The sequence below is a fragment of the Convolutriloba macropyga genome, chromosome 4 (assembly GCF_964194025.1).
Source record: "Convolutriloba macropyga chromosome 4, txConMacr16.3, whole genome shotgun sequence".
Taxonomy (NCBI): domain Eukaryota; kingdom Metazoa; phylum Xenacoelomorpha; order Acoela; family Convolutidae; genus Convolutriloba; species Convolutriloba macropyga.
This window is the reverse complement of record NC_134471.1, coordinates 24208682-24228906: the sequence shown is the minus strand read 5'-3', so window position 1 is coordinate 24228906 and position 20225 is coordinate 24208682. Positions and strand designations below refer to the sequence as shown.

The 20225-nt window shown below is 35.9% G+C and overlaps 1 protein-coding gene across 1 annotated transcript in view; it reads right to left on the bottom strand.

The window, feature by feature from the left end:
* Positions 1-20225, bottom strand: part of LOC142337532 (uncharacterized) — a 54797-nt gene that overhangs the window by 30897 nt on the left and 3675 nt on the right. Inside the window, exons 2-5 of the mRNA XM_075386826.1 lie at positions 13266-13486; positions 12518-12785; positions 11907-12126; positions 9634-9892 (exon numbers count right to left, since the gene is read on the bottom strand). Coding sequence (XP_075242941.1) covers positions 9634-9892; positions 11907-12126; positions 12518-12785; positions 13266-13486 — 968 coding nt within the window. The remainder of the gene's footprint in view (positions 1-9633; positions 9893-11906; positions 12127-12517; positions 12786-13265; positions 13487-20225) is intronic.

Sequence of the window (20225 nt, the reverse complement as noted above, 5' to 3'; positions counted from 1 at the left end):
GCAGCTTGAATGACGTCAAACAACATTATAACTTGCATTCACCTCATTTACAATAAAACCCGAATATCTGTGCTTCAATATTCCAACTGCTTCCGTATTATGACAACCGACTTCTGAGAACTCGCGAATGTAGCAATCTATGGCACATTGAGTTTCCAATTTCCTAGCAGACAAATCTGTACTCACAAAATGCAATTTTTCAGACGTCTTTACAACTTCAGACGAAAAAAAAATGTGCGTTCCTGCGAGGTATAAAATCCTAGTAACAAACAAACCAAAGCAAGAGAACGGCTATAAGCTTCACAGGCCAGCCAAAGTTGACTTTCTGGATATGAAAAACATTTACAGAAAAAAATGCAAACCTGGTAGAACAATCAGCCCAAAGAACTCTGATGACATAAATTTCTAAGGAAAAGGTCTAGTTTAAACATAAACGGCAGATTGCCGGAAAATAGCGGCCATTGACGATGACATCGATGCACATCCGGATTGAAACAAAAAAGAAAATAACACGCATTGACTGAATTGTTTTCCGAGAGCGCCTAAAAAATAGCCTTTGAGAGGCTAACGGTGGCTATTAATAAGTGAACATAATTGAACTATCATACATTAATCTTAATTCTGCAACACAGCGTATCTGGAAAATGAAAAGAGAAAAGTGACGCACTCGTGAAACTTCTATATTTCCACCAGAAAAAAAATAGAAATATCAAGGTCAAGCGATGGGGAAGGTAGGGCTGGACGAGAGAGGGGGGTCCAAATTGCCCGGCAGAGAGGAGAGTGGACGTGCGGAGTGTGGTGTGGGAATGAGTGGGGTGGTTGACTGAGGGGGAGTCAGACTTTTAAATTTAAAATAGTCCTCCAAAAACCGTTCTGATGAATCAGTTATATAGAAAATTAAAAAGCGTAGATAATCTAGGAGAGCTGCGCAGCCACTAAATGCCCTCCGGGTTTTACCTTTTTATTCAGATTAGGAACAGCCCTTAACATCATGAAATTGTCTCCTGAAAGCAGTTGCAGTGAATTGCCCTCTTAGAATATACTTAGGCATAGGGCTCTAAGAAAACTTGATGCCTTCCGAGCGCCAGCCAAAAAATCTTAAAGCATCAGACAAAAGTTCAGTCAAGCGAAAAATTGCATAAAAAGACCATGGGACTAATATAATCAACGTAAACAACTAACGTCGATCGAATTGCTCTCAAACGACCAGCGAGCGGTTGACTTCGTCAGTGTGAGGCTCGCTTTCATTTAATTTAAGATCACAGATAGGACAGTTTTTGAAATTACATTTTTACAGCCTACCAATACTGTGTACTTTCTGAAGTGAATTTTCTTTACTTTCAAAGCTAACAAATTTGAGTGGTGCTTTCTCTGAAGAAAATTACAGTTCACCCAACAGCAGCCACTTAAAAAGCAAAAACTCAATAGTTTTGATTAAATTAAAATTGTAAGGAAGAAAACAAATTCATTCCATTTCGGTTCTTTGGAATCGGGCACTTTGAATGACATCAAACGAATAACATTATAATTTGCATCCACCTCATTCACAATCAAATCCAAATATCTGTGCTTCAATAGTCCATCAATTGCTTCCAAATTATGAAAACGGACTTCTGAGAACTCGCAAACGTAGCATTCTATGCCAAATTGAGTTTCCAATTTCGTAGCAGACAAATCTGTATTCACAACATACAATTTTTCAGACGTCTTTGCAACATTAGATGAAAATAAAACTGCGCGTTCCTTCGAGGTGTAGAAACCTAGTAGCAAACAAACTAAAGCAAGAGAACAGCTATTAGCTTGACAGGCCAGCCAAAGTTATTTTTCTGTAAATGAAAAACATTTAAAGAAAAAAATGCAAACTTCCTGGTACAACAATCAGCCAACAAAAGAACTCTGATGACATAAATTTCTAAGGAATAGGTCTAGTTTAAACATAAACGGCAGATTGCCGGAAAATAGCCGCCGTTGACGCGTTTGATGGACTTCGGTATTGAAATAGAAAAAGAAAAAAGGAGACAATTTGACTGAATTTTTTTCTGTTTTTTTTCAGTGTCGAAAAGTGTTCTAATTGGGCGTGCAGTTTTAGTTAGATACTAAAACTATACTTAATTCAGCTTCTAAACAGAAATGTAAAAAGCTTAATACCGATATCAGCTAGCAAACTTTCATAACCTAATGACCGGGCTTTATCGGTCCATTCCGTCTCTTTTGATTTTGCTCTTTTGACTTTAACCGTACTCGCTATATTGCGTAATTGAATACATGAAAGAATTTAAAATCCATTCAATTGAAACAGTGAGTGAAGTAAGTCAGAAGTCAAAAGTGAAAATTGTGACTTAAGTAAAACGAAAAACGTGATCAAAAGGTAAAGCGAATTATAAAAGAGAGCGCCTGAATAATAGCCGTTGAGAGGCTGTCGGGGGCTATTAAAAAACATACCCGGCAGATTGCCGGAAAATAGCCGCCGTTGATTCCAATAAGCATTATTGGGATTGAACGAATAGAATATACTGAAAAAAAAAAGATTTTTGTACAAAAATATTTTTTAAGTCCGATTTATTTTGATGGCATTTCGTAGTTGAACATACTTCTGTTTCTTAGAGAGAGGCTACAGGGGCTACTATCAACACCAATAAGCATTAGAGGTGATAACTAAGACTTATAGGAACGACATTCAAATAGCGGGCATCTAAAATTGGGCTTTATGGGTTTATCCCGTTTCTATTTCTGACTTCAATTTTTTATACCGACTCTGTTCATTTTGAATTGCTTTGCTTAGCAACTGATGTTCAAATTCACTTTTAGCAGAATGAGAGAAGAGAGAAACTAGCCTAGAGAAGTCAAAAAAATTTCACGCAAAATGTCGAAAAAGCGGTAAAATGGTAAAGCGAAAAAAAGTTTGACGAAGTAAAAAAAAAAATACGAGCGCAATAATAGCCGGCTGAGAAGATGAGGGCGGCTATTAATAAAAAAATCTATTAAAAATTATAAATCGTGAGATAGAGTCCATTTGCCCTTCAAATGCATGGTTGAGCTCTCCAAACACTGTATTAGCTGCCGCGGGCTACAAAACCTCAAAGCACCTATTAAAAAACATTCCACAAAAATTTGACAAACAGCCTGCAGACTACAGGAATAGCTGCGAAATAGGCCTGCGTGTCGTAAAAAACAGATAGAAACAAAAATGAGTAGGAAAAAGTTAGTGCAGACATCTTAACTTTAACTCAAAGAGGGTGCATCAACTAAGAAAATTTGTAGTTGCAAAAAGATTTGACAACGGAGAGGTTCAAACCCAATCCACGGTGTACGACTCATTAGCGTTAACCACTTGGGTACCTCTACATTGTCTATCAAAAAATTATTCCAAGTTAAATTGAAAAAAAAATGTCTCGCTCAGGAAAAATCAGTTCAAAAAGTTTTTAGGCCAAAATCCTGCCTGAACAAAAAGTACAATAATAACAAAACAAAATTCCTCTTCGAGTCGCAAAAACTAATAAAAGGCCAGCAACAGCTCAAAATCTCAGCTAATAAAAATCACTGATATTGTTGTAGAACAGCCGCTAAAGCTGAGAAACATATGCAGCAGGAAGAATACAGATGGTAACAAATTCAAGCGATGGAGTTAGGGTTGGGAGAACTGGTCAAGAGGGTTGCAGAAATCGCCAGGTGAAGGAGGATGGATGGGGGAGTTTTGGGGTGGGGGTGACTGAGGCGATCACACTTTTGAGAATGGGAACCGTCCTTCGCACCGTGAAATTGACCCCAAAAAATAGGTTAGGTGAATCGCATACTCAGAGGCTAGCTAGCATGGCGCAAGGCTCAAAAAGAGCTGCTTAGCCACTTAAATGTCCTCCGGGTTTTGCCCATTTTTGAGGACGAAAAAGTCAAGCTACAAAAATTGGTCAAGCGACAAACCGCATTAGAAATGAGCACAGGAATATTATAATTACTACAAACTTCGGTTGAGAGCAATTAATGACGTTAGCACATTAGAGGAAACTAAGGAGTGACATGACAAAATTGATGTTAACGTGTGCCGGGCGTACAAAAAATGAAGGCGAGGCTAAAATAAACACCACGAGTGCCTCAATTTAGCTAGGCTCAACTTACAGCCTCTAATTCACAAGAAAGATTTCAGGTACATTAACTATATGCAATCACTTCGATTTGCAGAAAATCATTTCTCCTGCGCAATAATAGCCGGCTGAGAAGATGAGGGCGGCTATTAATAAAAAAAAATCTATTAAAAATTATAAATCGTGAGATAGAGTCCATTTGCCCTTCAAATGCATGGTTGAGCTCTCCAAACACTGTTTTAGCTGCCGCGGGCTACAAAACCTCAAAGCACCTATTAAAAAACATTCCACAAAAATGTGACAAACAGCCTGCAGACTACAGGAATAGCTGCGAAATAGGCCTGCGTGTCGTAAAATACAGATAGAAACAAAAATGAGTAGGAAAAAGTTAGTGCAGACATCTTAACTTTAACTCAAAGAGGGTGCATCAGCTAAGAAAATTTGTAGTTGCAAAAAGATTTGACAACGGAGAGGTTCAAACCCAATCCACGGTGTACGACTCATTAGCGTTAACCACTTGGGTACCTCTACATAATTGTCTATCAAAAAATTATTCCAAGTTAAATTAAAAAAATTGTCTCGCTCAGGAAAAATCAGTTCAAAAAGTTTTTAGGCCAAAATCCTGCCTGAACAAAAAGTACAATAATAACAAAAAAATATTCCTCTTCGAGTCGCAAAAACTAATAAAAGGCCAGCAACAGCTCAAAATCTCAGCTATTAAAAATCACTGATATTGTTGTAGAACAGCCGCTAAAGCTGAGAAACATATGCAGCAGGAAGAATACAGATGGTAACAAATTCAAGCGATGGAGTTACGGTTGGGAGAACTGGTCAAGAGGGTTGCAGAAATCGCCAGGTGGAGGAGGATGGATGGGGGAGTTTTGGGGTGGGGGTGACTGAGGCGATCACACTTTTGAGAATGGGAACCGTCCTTCGCACCGTGAAATTGACCCCAAAAAATAGGTTAGGTGAATCGCATACTCAGAGGCTAGCTAGCATGGCGTAAGGCTCAAAAAGAGCTGCTTAGCCACTTAAATGTCCTCCGGGTTTTGCCCATTTTTGAGGACGAAAAAGTCAAGCTACAAAAATTGGTCAAGCGACAAACCGCATTAGAAATGAGCACAGGAATATTATAATTACTACAAACTTCGGTTGAGAGCAATTAATGACGTTAGCACATTAGAGGAAACTAAGGAGTGACATGACAAAATTGATGTTTACGTGTGCCGGGCGTACAAAAAATGAAGGCGAGGCTAAAATAAACACCACGAGTGCCTCAATTTAGCTAGGCTCAACTTACAGCCTCTAATTCACAAGAAAGATTTCAGGTACATTAACTATATGCAATCACTTCGATTTGCAGAAAATCATTTCTCCAGAAGGACATCATCAACAGACTTCGGTACAGTCTTGATTGCAGACTATTGCAAACACGGACTGAATCGTGGACAAGTTAGGTGCGAGTCAATTGAAGGAATGAATTTGGCAGCTTTGTCGGACCAATTGATGTTATAGGACTGATGCAAGGCTAGTTTTGGTTGTTAGGCAGGTTGAATACCCTGCATTGGGTTTCTCTAAAAGAGCTTAACAGCAACCTGATGACCATGGGCCTTATGGGAAAAGTCAAATGAAACATAGCCGGCAGATTGCCGGAATAGCTGTGAAAGAATAGACCTGCGTGCCATATAATAGAGATAGAAACAGATACAGATCTAAACTGAAAAAAAAATCGACGCCGCTCAAAAAACTAGGTGAAAACATTCAGCGATAAATTAAAAAAGCTTGCTAAATTTCATTCCGCAGAAGCCTCTTATTAGGGACCTTTACTGCACATATGAGTTCCTTTGACCTTAAACAAATTCAAATTAAACTTATGTTTTAAAGTGCAAAAGTCATTTTTTTGAGTGAGGTAAGTCACGAATGATCAAAAATCTAATCACGCAAATAACCTAAAAACTTTTGCTAAAGCGAGTGAGAAATGACGTCACGCGCGCAAAAGCCGTTAGTGAGAGGAAGAAGTCATTCAGAAAATTTGACTTTTTCAGCTTTGCTGTGTGAACAAATGTAAAACGAAAAAAGAGCGTCAGACGACGAAACAAAAAAAAACCAAGAGCACCGCAATAGAGCTTCGCTCAGCTTACAGCTTCGCAGCGATAAAAAGACCAAGCGAAAAAATGTATGAACATAGCCGGCAGATTGCCGGAAAATAGCCACGATAGTCGCTTGTGGCCTTCCATGAAATTGAAACAACTGAACAAATAAGATAGACAGATAGACAACCAGTCCCTTAATAGACCACTAGACTTTTTGAGTTAGATTTGGACTGCCATTTTTCTGAGACGCATACGCTCTATAAGGAAAAAACTTTTTCAAAATTAATATTCGAAATCAAAAACTCAAGACTCTAAAACTCAAGAACTAGTGCATATACGTCAAGCAATACTTAGATGAACACTATTGATCTTTAACTAGTAAATGTTCATAAAGATTGAAGTTCATTAAGTGAGTTCAGAAGCCATTTTCTGGAAGGGTAAGTCACGCAATTGCCATAAAAGCATAACAAACGGCGTTACGAACACAAATTTTAACTGCAAAGCAGTAGAAGTCACTGAAATTGAAAAAATCATTGGTTGTAAGAATCATCGATGGAGACAAAATAAAAAACAGAGCCGGAAGAATTCCTGAAACAACTGGAAGTGTCGTCTTCGTGAAAGAATTACTTTTTAAATCAACTAGTTCCTACTAAAGTGACCATTATAACAAAACAAAATCAGTCAAACAATGAAGATAGCCCACAAACAAAACTGAAAAAAAATTACGTTACTCCTATATAAAACAAGTCGAATATTTTGTACGCAATTGACAACATCAAAGTACGCAAGCAGAAAAAATCAATCCATGTTAGGCTCCCAAAACTCCATTTCTGAAGAAAAAATTGAAAAATAGAAGAAATGGCTAAAATTGTTACAAAATTAATCAATTTCCATAAATTCTCTCAATCGAAACACTATTTTTCAATATAATAACAGTTATCAATTGGGAATTAAATAAAATTTTTTGCTGTAATTAAAAAAATAAGTTGCGGCTTTAAATCAAAATGAACGCGATAAAACTATACAATGACAAATAAGTCAAATCGAAATTGACCATAAAAAGACTAAAGAGGCAGAGCAATATTGAAACGCGAAAAAATAGTATGTCAGCAAAACCAAGCCCTATGTATATTCGCGGAGAAAAGTTTTTTTCAAAAACTCTAAAAGTGAAGCTAGCGCAGCCTCGATGCCATATTACGTTTAAAAAATTATTTACCAACAAGAAAAACGTTAAAAAAATTCAAAGGTAAAAACAACAATTATTAGTTGAAATTGATAATTTTCAATTTAACAAAGGCAGGGCAAAAAACCATAAGTCTAAGGACACTATTAGCGAGAAACATACTAGATTGTGGAGAATACATAAATTGTGAAGAAGATACAAAAAACTAATTCGCAATTACTGAAAATTCAAAAACTACAGTGAAAATCAAAACGATAATTGAAGTAAAAAACATTGATTTTTTATATTGAGCAATCGATGTTTAACCACATTACATAGCCATCTTCTTGTCTCAGAAAGAAGTGAAAACATCAATTGCGAAATAGTAAAACATTTTTAAAAAAAGGTCAAAATAATGTAAAAATTTTCACTGACTTTTATAAAGAGTTATCGCCAAGAATAATTCCGTTAGCAACAAAAGGAAACCAAAAACACCAACGGTGCACTAAAAAACTTATAGTAAATAAATTCAACGTACAAAGAATAAACTTAACCGCCAAAATTTGTTTAGCATGTGTGCAACTTTAGAGAATTGAAAACACCTCACGTCAAAAAGAGACATCCAATTGAGGAATTATCAAAAAGACATTAACTTTTTTACTAATTTGGTATTTAAAAGTCCGCCCAAAGAGCCAAAAAAACGCAAAAACAATGAAAAAAAGCCAAAATTTGACCAAAAACTGAGAAATATAGGCCAATTTTGCACTTGAAACGCATTATTAAGCTCTCAGAAACATTGTGGTATCGATTTCAGATGGTTGCATATCCATGTGGCATCGATAAAATTTTACTTCGACAATTAAATCAAGTTAAAAAACATACCTGGCAGATTGCCGGAAAATACTCGCAATAGCTTTGTAGCTCTGCAGTCTAAAACAGTAAAAAAGACAGATAAAAAAATTCGTCTTTTCATTGAAAGCTGATACGTTATATTTTGATTTGAAAAATCTGTATAAGATTTTGCTGCCTCTATTAGCTGCTCTCTAATACCCTTCAGTTACAGCGAAACACACCCATTTGACTTTACCTCTTTGAATTAAATTTAAAAAAAGTCAATTTCAAAGTGAAGTCATCTTTGTGAGGTGAGTCAAGTTTGACCAAATATCATCACACAAATGAACAAAACAACTCTCTCCACTACCAGCGAAAAATGACGTCACGCACGCACTTCAGTTGAAATTGCATGAACGAATGAACAAAAAGCAGTTTTGAAGTGGTTGTGACACCATATGGTCGTAACAAAAATCGCGACGAAATTCAGAACATAGCAGGACAAGTCTTGAGGTACAATTCAAACTAAACAAAAAAGTAGACCTAGAACGGACTATGTGTGAATTGTTAAAACCATTTCTAAAGAAAAACAGATTAAAAAAATAAAAGAAAATCAATGTCAAAATGCCGCATGCGAACAAAAAACCACTAGCGAGAAATGGAAACTTGGTTCAAGCAAAAAACTAGGCCTAGAAGGAACTGTCAATGAATAGGGAAAACGCTTTAGAAAAAACCAATCCAAAAAATTGAAAAAAAAACATTAAAAATCAGAGTGAAATTGCCGCATGTGAACAAAAAACCACTAGCGAACTTCACGCCGCAAAAGCACTCGTTTTTTCGCTCCACTTCCTGTTTCGGCGTGACCAAAATTACTACTCCAATTTGACTTCGAAAATCGTGAAAATGTGAGAAGATCTTAAAAAAAGACACTGCCCCAATACAATTCAAATTCTTTGAATTGTAAAAAAAAACCAAGAGAAGGACAATAATAGCCCCAGCTACCGCTGTGTGGCTATTAAAAAGAATGTAGGCCAAATGGTCGAAAACACGGTTTAAAACTGTCATCTATATGCGCCAATCTCTCAAAAACTCTTTTCAAAGTCAAAAAGTCATTCGCTGTACGCAGCGCATAAACAAAAACCTTCTCTCGCTCAGAAAAAGTTGCTTCACACGGCAATTTTACTCACTTTCACTATTAAGTCAAAACGCCGCCTGAACAAATAGTACTTCCGTCTTTAAAAAAACCCTTAAAACCAATACTCGTCTTCGGGTCGTAAAAAACCACGATGTCCACAATAATAGCCGGTATCGCTTCGCGGCTATTAAAAGAGACCAACAAGACTCAACTTATTGCTCAACTCTGCTTGATCATAATTAAACAATCCCTAACACGATTTCCAAACACTTAACAAATTACATACGGTAAAATTTGTTAAAATTATCCGAGATACTTTTCTTTCATTCTCACTTCTAAATTTCCATTCTGGGATACGTTATTAGCCAACGCAGCCGCTACATTGTTTGAGGTGATGTTAGCACTGCTTCCGCTCAGAACCCTCTTTCCTGGATTCAGGTGGGTGTTTGAGGAGCCCAGCAGTAATGGCTCATCAGTGAAGGCATTATCTGAAATGTTGACCAGTTCAGCACTTCCTTGGGTATCCCGGTGATCCTGCCCATCTAAGCTTTCCGCACTGCTTCCTTTTGAGTCATACTTTACACCAAGTAGCCTGAAAATATTTGTGCAACTGTCACAAAATCACTCTTCTGTGAAATCAAGTTGCAATTTTGACAAAGATTTGAGAAACTGCTGCTTCCCTTTTGGAACTTGAAAATTCAGAAGTCCTTAATAAAATTGGTAAAACCCCACATTTTCAAATACCTATCGGTAATATCAGCATATCTTTAGCTTGTAAAATACCTGGATTATATAACACTATAAAGACTCGTTTTCGAGGAAAAACATACCCGGCAGATTGCCGGAAAATAGCCGCCGTTATTGATTCCAATAAGCATGATTGCGATTGAAAGAATAGAAGATATTGAAAAACAAAAGATTTTTGTTCAAAAACATTTTTTAAGTCCGATTTATTTTGACGGCATTTCTTCGTAGTTGAACATTCTTCTGTTGCTTAGAGAGAGGCTACAGGGGCTACTATCAATACCAATAAGCAAAAGAGATGGTAACTAAAACTTATAGGAACGACGTTCAAATAGCGGGCATCTAAAATTGGGCTTTATGGGTTTATCCCGTTTCTATTTCTGACTTCAATTTTTTATACTGACTCTGTTCATTCTGAATTGCCTTGCTGAGCAACTGATGTTCAAATTCACTTTTAGCAGAATGAGAGAAGAGAGAAACTAGCCTAAAGAAGTCAAAAAGATTTCACGCAAAATGTCGAAAAAGCGGCAAAATGGTAAAGCGAAAAAAGTTCGACGAATTAAAAAAAACATAGCCGGAAGAATTCCGGAAACGACTCGAAGTTCAAATCCACTTATGGGTCAATCAACTACTCATCAGACAAAACGTGCCTTCACTAATTTAGGATTATCTTGAAACAAAACCATAAAACAAAAAAGTTAAGCCAAAAAAATCAAGCCTATTAAAATATGATAAAAAATCTGATCAAAATTTGTCATCAATCGAGACCCCGAAAAAACTATCTCTGTCAAAAATTACTTCATCAACACAGCTAGTACCTACTAAAACCCCTTATGAGAAGTTAAAAACACTTGATGCCAAATCATGAAAAAATAAGCTCTTCCAAACAACTTTGACTAAAAAACTGGAAAAAGTTAATAAATTTTCTAATATTACAGAAGCACATAAATCCAAAGAAAAATTCTTTTCGGCCAATAGGGTATCCAGATGATCGCATAACAGTAGGCAAGTCATAATAGGCTAAGACATGTATCCAAAGAACAGAAAAAAAATCGAAAAACTGAAAAAAAAATAAGAAAAATAGTTCCAATTTTTGCTCTTTTTCGTCGTAATTCTCAACAAAAAATTGCTTCATATTCACAAAACTGCAACTATTTGTTAACTAAAAATTGCTCAAGTAGTAGGGGTCTTTTAAATACCCATTTGAAGCAGTAAAACAGAACAAAAGTCAAAAAATAGCAAAAATTAGCCCAAAAATCAAAATACATGAAAATCCATCGAATTAGCATAAAATTCATATAAATTTCCAGAAACCTTCAAACCACTACCAACACCAGCCTAAAATTAAAAAACAATCATAACCAAACCTCTTAACCAAAAAAATTGGAAAAAACCGGTTTAAAATGCCGCACGTGAACAAAAAAATTCCACTCGCTCACAGAATTTTTTTTTCACACCTCAATTTCTCGCTCTCTCGAAAACAGCGATATGAACAAAAAACCACTCTCTTTTCGCTCTACTCTTCATTTTGTTCATCAACAAAATCACTCCAAATTTTTTCACGTGTTTCATTCCCCGCTTCAAAATTCACTCCAATAAAATTGATTTAGAAAAAAGGACTTCTACAATACTCCTCTTCGCGTCTAAAAAATAGGAGCGCTATAATAGCCGGCTGAGAAGATGAGGGCGGCTATTAATAAATACACTTTTGTTGCAACATTAAAATATTAAAATGACTGAATTGCTTCAAAGAGCTTCATGCTCAGTACTCTTACGCTAAAAAAAACCAACTGACCTAAATCACTAATATAGCAACATGTGAAAACTTATTCTCGGTAGGAGTATACAAAGCAATTTCTTACCATATGGGATGAGGTGATGAAAAGGACGCCTTTCGTTTTCCAAAAGCCCATCCATTCTTGACATTGTTCCAGGCGGACAAAAAGCGCACTTTGAGCTTTTCCGAGTCCATGGAAAAGGCCTCGTCAACGTCTGGGAATGGATGTGAGTTGGGGTCGGCAGATTGATGATCTGTTGATATGTTTTCCGAGAGTGACCTCGTAAGCAGGATATTATTGTATTCTAGAACATTCTGAGTTCCATCGACTGAGAAATGAATGAGGATATCTTTACAACGGTAGACCAAATATATCGGAACAAGAAATCTTCCAAGAGAGATGTGTCTCCCGAAAATTTAACTGGTGCGGATACTAATTTAATTCGGCTCTCTCAGCCATAACGTAACAAGTCGGATATTTTCTTGCGATTAAAAAAGAGCAGGCATAACTCTCAATCTCTTCTTCGAGACGCGCAAACAAGTGAAGTAACATTACTCTCCGAGGAATCGTACAACCGATAAGAGCAAGTTAAGAAAAATGATTCAAATAGCCAATCCTGCCAGTAATGACTGAAAAGGGTTCTCTTATTCAGCTCCTACTAAGGCCCAAACCTATTACATCATCGCCCAACTCACCTGAGAGCTGATTGGCAGAGAGAAGTTGTGCTGGGTTGACAGTGACTGTGGAAGCAGTAACAACTGGAGGGCGTAGAGGCTGTATTCTGTAAGGCTGCTGTTGTCGGCTATTTTGTCCACTATTACTGATTCCCCGGTCGCTACCCGAAATCACCCCGGATGAAGAGACCGACTGATGCAGGTTAGTTTTCCCCTGCTCCCCTAGATGACGTTGGTTTGATGAATTAATACCATTCAGGGGCTGCTCTAGGGGCTTCAGATTGTTGCTCTGCAAAAATATAGATTAACAGTTCACAAAAATTTCGTAAGTAATTTTGACAAAGCGAGCGAAACGTAACGATTCTTTTTAAATAAGCGAGACTAAGGGGAGATTTTAGGTAAACTCAAATGGTCTATATGATGATTAAACTCAGATTGTGACAAATCGATGTCGCACAATAGCCACCTTTGAAAGCAAACGAATCTCTATTGTTTTTGACGCAATGGGCTGAAGATGAATTTCAGATGGCGACAAATAAAGGAACAACCCCTCCCCCCACCCCCTAAAGCTCCGTAGAATCCGACATTTTATAATGATATATTACGTTCTAATAATGGCTTACTTACATTGTAATGCATAGTCATACCCTTTACGAAGCACAAGAAACAAAGTAAAAAAACACGGAATACACTGTTGACACAGGCCAATGAACACTGGTCAAAAAGAAACTTCCGGCAAAAAATCCAAGAGAACCATAAAAAAACTTACTGCACTGTAACTCTGCTGGTTCCAATAACTCTGCTCTGCCGAAGCGCTTAACGGTGCAGCAGGAACAGCGGATACTCGGCTACTATTACTGCTGACGTCACCAATGTCAGCGTTGACACTTGACTGAGGAAATGCAGAAGAGGAAGATGATGACGATGAATACTTGTAGCTCCTTGACACCAGTACAGACGAATGACTGCTACTAACTGATTTTTGATCACCTAGAAAAGAGCAAATCATTTATTTATTTAATATCAGAACAGCACCATTTTTTTCAGGATTTACGGAAACACTCCATACTAGATGTTCAAACCATTTTAGAGAACTTTGAAAGTTTTAAAAACCAAAATGTATGTGGCCGGTACACAAAAATCTGCCGAGAACTCATATTTACCTAGCAATAAGATCAGGATGTTTTCCACCGTAAAAGTATCAAAATATGCCGACAAAACACTATTTTTATTGTTGAGTTAACATTTTTTGGGAAAGACAATCAAAACGCAAAACCTCTCAAAAACGTGAAGCACATTAAGTTCCAATCAACCTTAAATTATATTTTACAAGGAAGCTGTTTATTAAAATGATTCACATACGCTAAGATGTATAACAGCCTAAATTTTTATCATAATTACTTGAAACGCGCGAAAGTCTGAACATGAACGCTCGAAAGTCTGAACATGAACGAAAGTATACTTCCTGCCTCAAATTGAACAATAAACAATTTATTGAAACAAAAAGGATAGTAAATAATTGAGTAATAAATTCAGCTCTCCGCTTACAAAACAGCTAGTACAACAAAATATAGCCGGCAAATTGCCGGAAAATAGCCACCGTTAACGCGCTTGATGCACATCGGAATTGAAACAGAAAAAAAAAACAAAACATACCCGGCAGATTGCCGGAAAATAGACATTTTTTTAAGTCCGATTTATGATGGCATTTCGTAGTTGAACATACTTCTGTTTCTTAGAGAGAGGCTACAGGGGCTACTATCAATAACAATAAGCATTAGAGATGATAAATAAGGCTTATAGGAACGACGTTCAAATAGCGGGCATCAAAAATTGGGCTTTATGGGTTTATCCCGTTTCTATTTCTGACATCCATTTTTGTACTAACTCTGTTCATTTTGAATTGCTTTGCTGAGCAACTGATGTTCAAAATCACTTTTAGCAGAATGAGAGAAGAGAGAAACTAGCCTAGAGAAGTCAAAAAGATTTCACGCAAAATGTTGAAAAGGCGGCAAAATGAGGTAAAGCGAAACATTTTTTTATTCGACGAAGTAAAAAAAAATAGGAGCGCTATAATAGCCGGCTGAGAAGATGAGGGCGGCTATTAAAAAAGCAGAGATAAAGTGACAAATTTTTTTAAAAAAATTTGTTTCAGTGTCAAAAAGTGTTCTAATTCGGCGTGCAGTTTCAGTTGGATTCTAAGACTATACTTGATTCAGCTTCTAAACTGAAAGCTAATAAGCTTAATACCAATTTCAGCTAGCAAACGCTCTAATGAACTTTGATAACCTAATTCTCAATGACCTAATGACCGGGCTTTATCGGTTTATCCCGTCTATTTTGTAACTTTTTTATGACTTATTTGTAATTTTTTGTTAATTATGCAGTTCCAAAGCAACTTTCATAAAACATTCATTAGATTTTAATAATTGCAAGTAACCGGCGAGTTTTAATTTTTGAAAACTTGCATTAGAAATATTCAGCTTGTGAAATGACCATAACTAATCTTCGTTTTACTGACTCAACAGTTCTCTTTTCCATTCAAATCAAAGGAGTAAAAACTGAATTAAATATTTGTTGTCAATCGACACAAAAAATTAACAGTTCGCGTATTTTGGTATTTTAATAACCCAAAAGCATTATATTGAAGATCAAATTCCTAGTTAGACTTTAGAATAAGGAAAAACGAGTAAGCTTTTTCTGAAAACCACATTTGTGCGGATTCAGCTATCTATCGCTCTTTGACCAAATCAAGATCAACGAAGGGCAGCTGTAATACTGACACCTCTTGTAACAATACAATTAACAATAGTAAAAAAACAAACAAAAACAAAAAAAATTGTCGAAGTATTTATCAACGTTCAAAAAGAAATGATGTTTTCTTCGATAAAGCTAAAAGTGAAAGCATACTTTTGTGTAAATGATTTCTCAGGTGCGTTTTCATTACATCAAGTACTAAAATAATCAAAAGAATTCAAATTAATCGCAAAAAATTTATCAACAAAAATTACCTTTTAGCAGGATCTTTTACTTTTCTGGCTGGCAAAATTTTCAACACAAACATGTAATCATACATGTTTCAGTTGAATATTTTGACTGTCTCTCTCAGAACTGATAGAAGATCCCGAAAATTGTATATAGTTAATGAAAACAGAAAATGGGCGCTAAAATATTTAAATTTGGTATAGCGCCGTGAAAAGACAACAAAGATTTCGAAAACTTGATTCATCACTTTGTCCTCGGGTATATCAAAATAGAAAAAGTCTCCTCGATAATCAGTTGAATTGTTCGACAGTTTTCGGCATCCTTTTAGTCCTCTTCTAACTCCGCAATAAGATCGATAGCCCAAAATTGATTTAAAAGGCCAGATAAGCACGAGTGGCTAATAACCACAAAATAAAATTGGGCAATAGCAGCAATTACTCTATCTGCTAGGGATCTGTTATATGAAAAATGCCCTGTTATATGAAAAAACAATTTTAATAATTTACGTAAAATTACTAATTTAGATACCCGAAATGCTTTGAAACGTAAAAAAGAAAAACGTAAATTTCAAACAATTGATTCAGTTTTTTAAAAACTTTTCAATGGTACCAAAGTTTTATCTCTCCGCGAAAGATAACAGTCGTCCAAAATTTAAATTGACTGAACGAAGAAAAAGATTCAAAAAGAACAAGAAGTGTGAAAATCGACGTTACGCATGCAGCTCTGTCGCCAAAATTGCATGAACGAATGAAGGAAATCTATTTGATGTGAGAGTGACGTCACAGGTCTCAACAAAATTTTGACAAAATAAAAAACGACCAGAGGGCCGACTAATTGCTTCGCTGTCGAGATTGCAGCTATTAATCAGAGCTAATTTTACAACACAAGATTTGAATTTAAAAACCAATCTAGATGTGGTACAGAAAAAGTTGCAGTAGAGTTCTTGTATAAAACAACCCCAAATGGGTTTAACAGATTTTAACTTTGAATGAGAGCAATTTAGCACGCAAAAATCAAGAGGTCAGGAGTGAAACAACTGACTAACGTCGGGCGAATTGCTCTCAAACGACCGGCGAGCGTTTGGCTTCGGCAGTACCCGACTGGAGCTCAGAGATGAAAGCATTGGGAGGGGGGTCAACTGATGGTGGGGGGTTGAGAGACCTGGACGAGAGGGGAGTCCAAACCGCCAGGTGTCGGAGGGTGGACTGGGGAGGGGGAGTGGGGCGGGGGTCGAACTCTCAACATCAGGAACCGCCCTTCACACCATGAAATTTTCGCCTCACAACATTTCTGACGAATCGCATTCTTAGAGACTGGTTAGGCGTACGAGAACTTAGTGCCCTCCCAGCGTTACCTGCTTGTCCCATTTTTGAGGACAAATTCAAATTGATCAGACGAAAAATTGGTTAAGCGAAAAACGGTCAAGCATAAAAAATATCGCAGGAGTATTAAAATTGCTACAAACTTCGTTTAAGAGCAATTTAAAATTCACTTGAAACCGTTCAGTCAAAAAAAGTAGAAAAAATTGCGTTGATTTCAGCCGGAGCGAAATAATTGCTACAAGCTTCGTTTGAGAGCAACTAGAACACCAAAACATAGCCGGAAGATTGCCGGAAAATAGCCGCGATAGACGCTTGTGGCCTTCCATGAATTGAAACAACTAAAGAAATAAGATAGGCAAGCAAATTGACCAAAATTCTTTTAGTAGACCACTAATTTTTTGGGTTAGATACGTACTGTCATTTCATGTTACACATAGGGTCTATAATGAAAAAGCCTTAAAAGAGCTTTTTCAAAATTGACTTTCGAAATCAAAAACTTAAGACTAATACCCAAGAATTAGGGCATATAAGATTGGCACTACTTAGATGCACGCTCTTGATCTTTAACTAGTAAATGTTCATAAAATAATATTTCATAAGTGAGTTCAGAAGTCTTTTTTGAGTGGGGTAAGTCACGCAATCGACTTAAAAGCAGCAATGACGTCACGCAGACAAATTTTAACTGCAAAGTAGTAGAAGTCACTGAAGTCATTGAAAAAGTCAGGGTAAGACGAAACAAAAATCTGTTAGACGAAGTAAAAACATAGCAGGACAAGTCCTGAAATACAATTCAAAGAATTGAATGAAAAACTTACAATTACTCTACCGGACCAGCAGATCAATTCAACGATGCCAAACAAAAACACAAACAAAATCATCTAAAAAATTGAGAAACAAACAATCAAACAAACTAAACAAAAATATAATCATTGATAAAACTTTGAAGCTTTTACCTCTAAGGCAAAATTTGATCCCTTTAAATGTAACTATTTCCAAAATTATGTTCAAAACCAAATTTTGTTTCTGAAATTGGTGCAGTATTATGTCTGCGAGGCCTGAAAAAAAATCATTGGCCCTTGAAGATTGATTAACTCGAAAATTTTTAAAAATTAAAAAAATGATATCAATTGAAATTTTAATGAAATGTTGCTGAAAATCGTTATATTTAAGTCTTAAGAATCAATTCTTAAGAAATGTCTCTAGAGGCTATCCAGTGAACCAATGGCAAGCCTTAAAAAATTAATTGGTTCAAAGATCGATAGGCAATAATTTTTATAAATGTCTACTTCGGATATTTCTTAAAATGTCTACTTTTTCCTCTTTTGTCGTCCCAAATATGTATTCACCAAATATGAACGTTCCATTTCAATGGAGAAATTTCATAAAACAGAAATTCGTTGTATTAAAATGTTGAAAACCATCCAATTACCCCTTAGCAACTATTTATTAACAAACTATCAAACCCTGTATGAGGTTATCTGGCTAGAAAAACTGAATAAAAGAATTGTTTTGAAAAAAACTTAAAAACTTGAAAGTTTTATCAGAAAATTTTCAAAATTCGAAAAGTTGAATTGTTGAAAACAAAACCATTGAAACCAGCAACTATACAGTAACTTTTTTCAGACCGTGGAATAGATTTCCTGGCACTTGAGAATGAACAAATATCAAAAATTGACAAAACTTTAGCAGATTTTTTCAAAAAAAAAATTTAAAATTCGAGACATTAAAATGTTGAAACCACTCCATTATTACTGTCATCTATACAGTGCCCTATTATCAAACCTTAAGGAGATTCCTTGGCCCCTGAAGCTGGAAAAACGCAAAAAAAAACAACAATTTTCAAAAAACTTGAAAATACAAATACTAAAATCATTTTGTGTGTTTGTTTTTGTAGAACCAAAACATATAGCTCATAAAATGGTCATAACAAGTACTTTTGTCTCAGAAAAGGCCTTCATCAACTTTTAAAAAACTTCAAACTAAGACTAATCAAGCAAACAAACTTCAAAAAAAATCGCAAAAAACATGAAAAATCGCACCATTTTGAGCCAAAAACTCCTAAAAATGACCTGTTAACCTTGAATTGAGGCAATCCCAGCAGCTGCAACACTCCAAGCACTTGAAGGACTACTAACGTCCACTTTGGGCCTCTAATGAATCTTAATTCCCGCTGGGTTTTACCTGTTTATCCCGTTTTGAAAGATCAAAGTCATTGAAAAATGTGTGAACACATCTTAAAAACAGCGCCCCAATACAATTCAAATTCTTTGAATTGTAAAAACAAAGTAGGACTAGTCCTGATGAACAATTCAAAATTTTTTTTCATTGACTAAACAAAAAACTAGACCTAGAACGAACTATGAGTGAATTGGGAAAATCATTTCTAAAAAAAACATCAAGTAAAAAAAACAGAAAATCAATGTCGAAATGCCGCATGTGGGCAAAAAAAACACTAGTAAGAAATAAAAATTTGGTTCAAACAAAAAAAAAACTAGGCGTAGAATGAACTATGAAAAGATTGGGAAAACAATTTTGAAAAAATCTGATCAAAAAAATTGAAAAAACAGTGAAAATCAAAGTGAAACTGCCGCATGTGAAAAAAAACCACCAGCGAGAAAGCGAATTTTTGTTCAAACACCGTTTTCTCACTCTACAATAAATTTACAGCGAAAAAAATTTCACGCCGCAAAACCACTAGCTTTTTCGCTCCATTTCCTGTTTCGGCGTGACCAAAATCACTACTCCAAATTGACTTCAAAAATCATTAAAATGTGTGAACAGATCTTAAAAAAACATAGCGCGAAGAACTCTTTGTTAGTTGAATTTTAATAGTTCAAGATGTGTTTAGTGAGTGCCTCAGGAAATGTGTACCTTCCGATCAACACAGCGTGCAATACGACGATACATTCTTGCAATTATGTAATACCAGCCCAGCAAGGATATTAATATGAATATTGATATGATTATTCCTTACTGAACTCACCTATTAGCATTAGTTATTCTTTTGTTATCACCAATTCAATTTAGACCGTCAGTCTGTTCAAATAACCACTGCGCAAAACATTCTCGTTTAGAATTTTTATCTACTCTATGCGAATATTGACAATAAATACAAATAATATAGCCAGCAGATTGCCGGAATAGCAGCGAAAGAATAGACCTGCGTGCCATATAATAGAGATAGAAACAGATACAGATCTAAATTGAAAAAAAAATCGACGCCGCTCAAAATCTAGGTAAAAAAACATTCAGCGATAAATTAATAAAGCTTGTTAAAATTCATTCCGCAGACGCCTCTTATTAAGGACCTTTACTGCACATATGAGTTCCTTTGACCTTGAACAAATTCAAATTAAACTTAAGTTTTAAAGTGCAAAAGTTATATTATTGAGTGAGGTAAGCCACATATGATCAAAATCTAA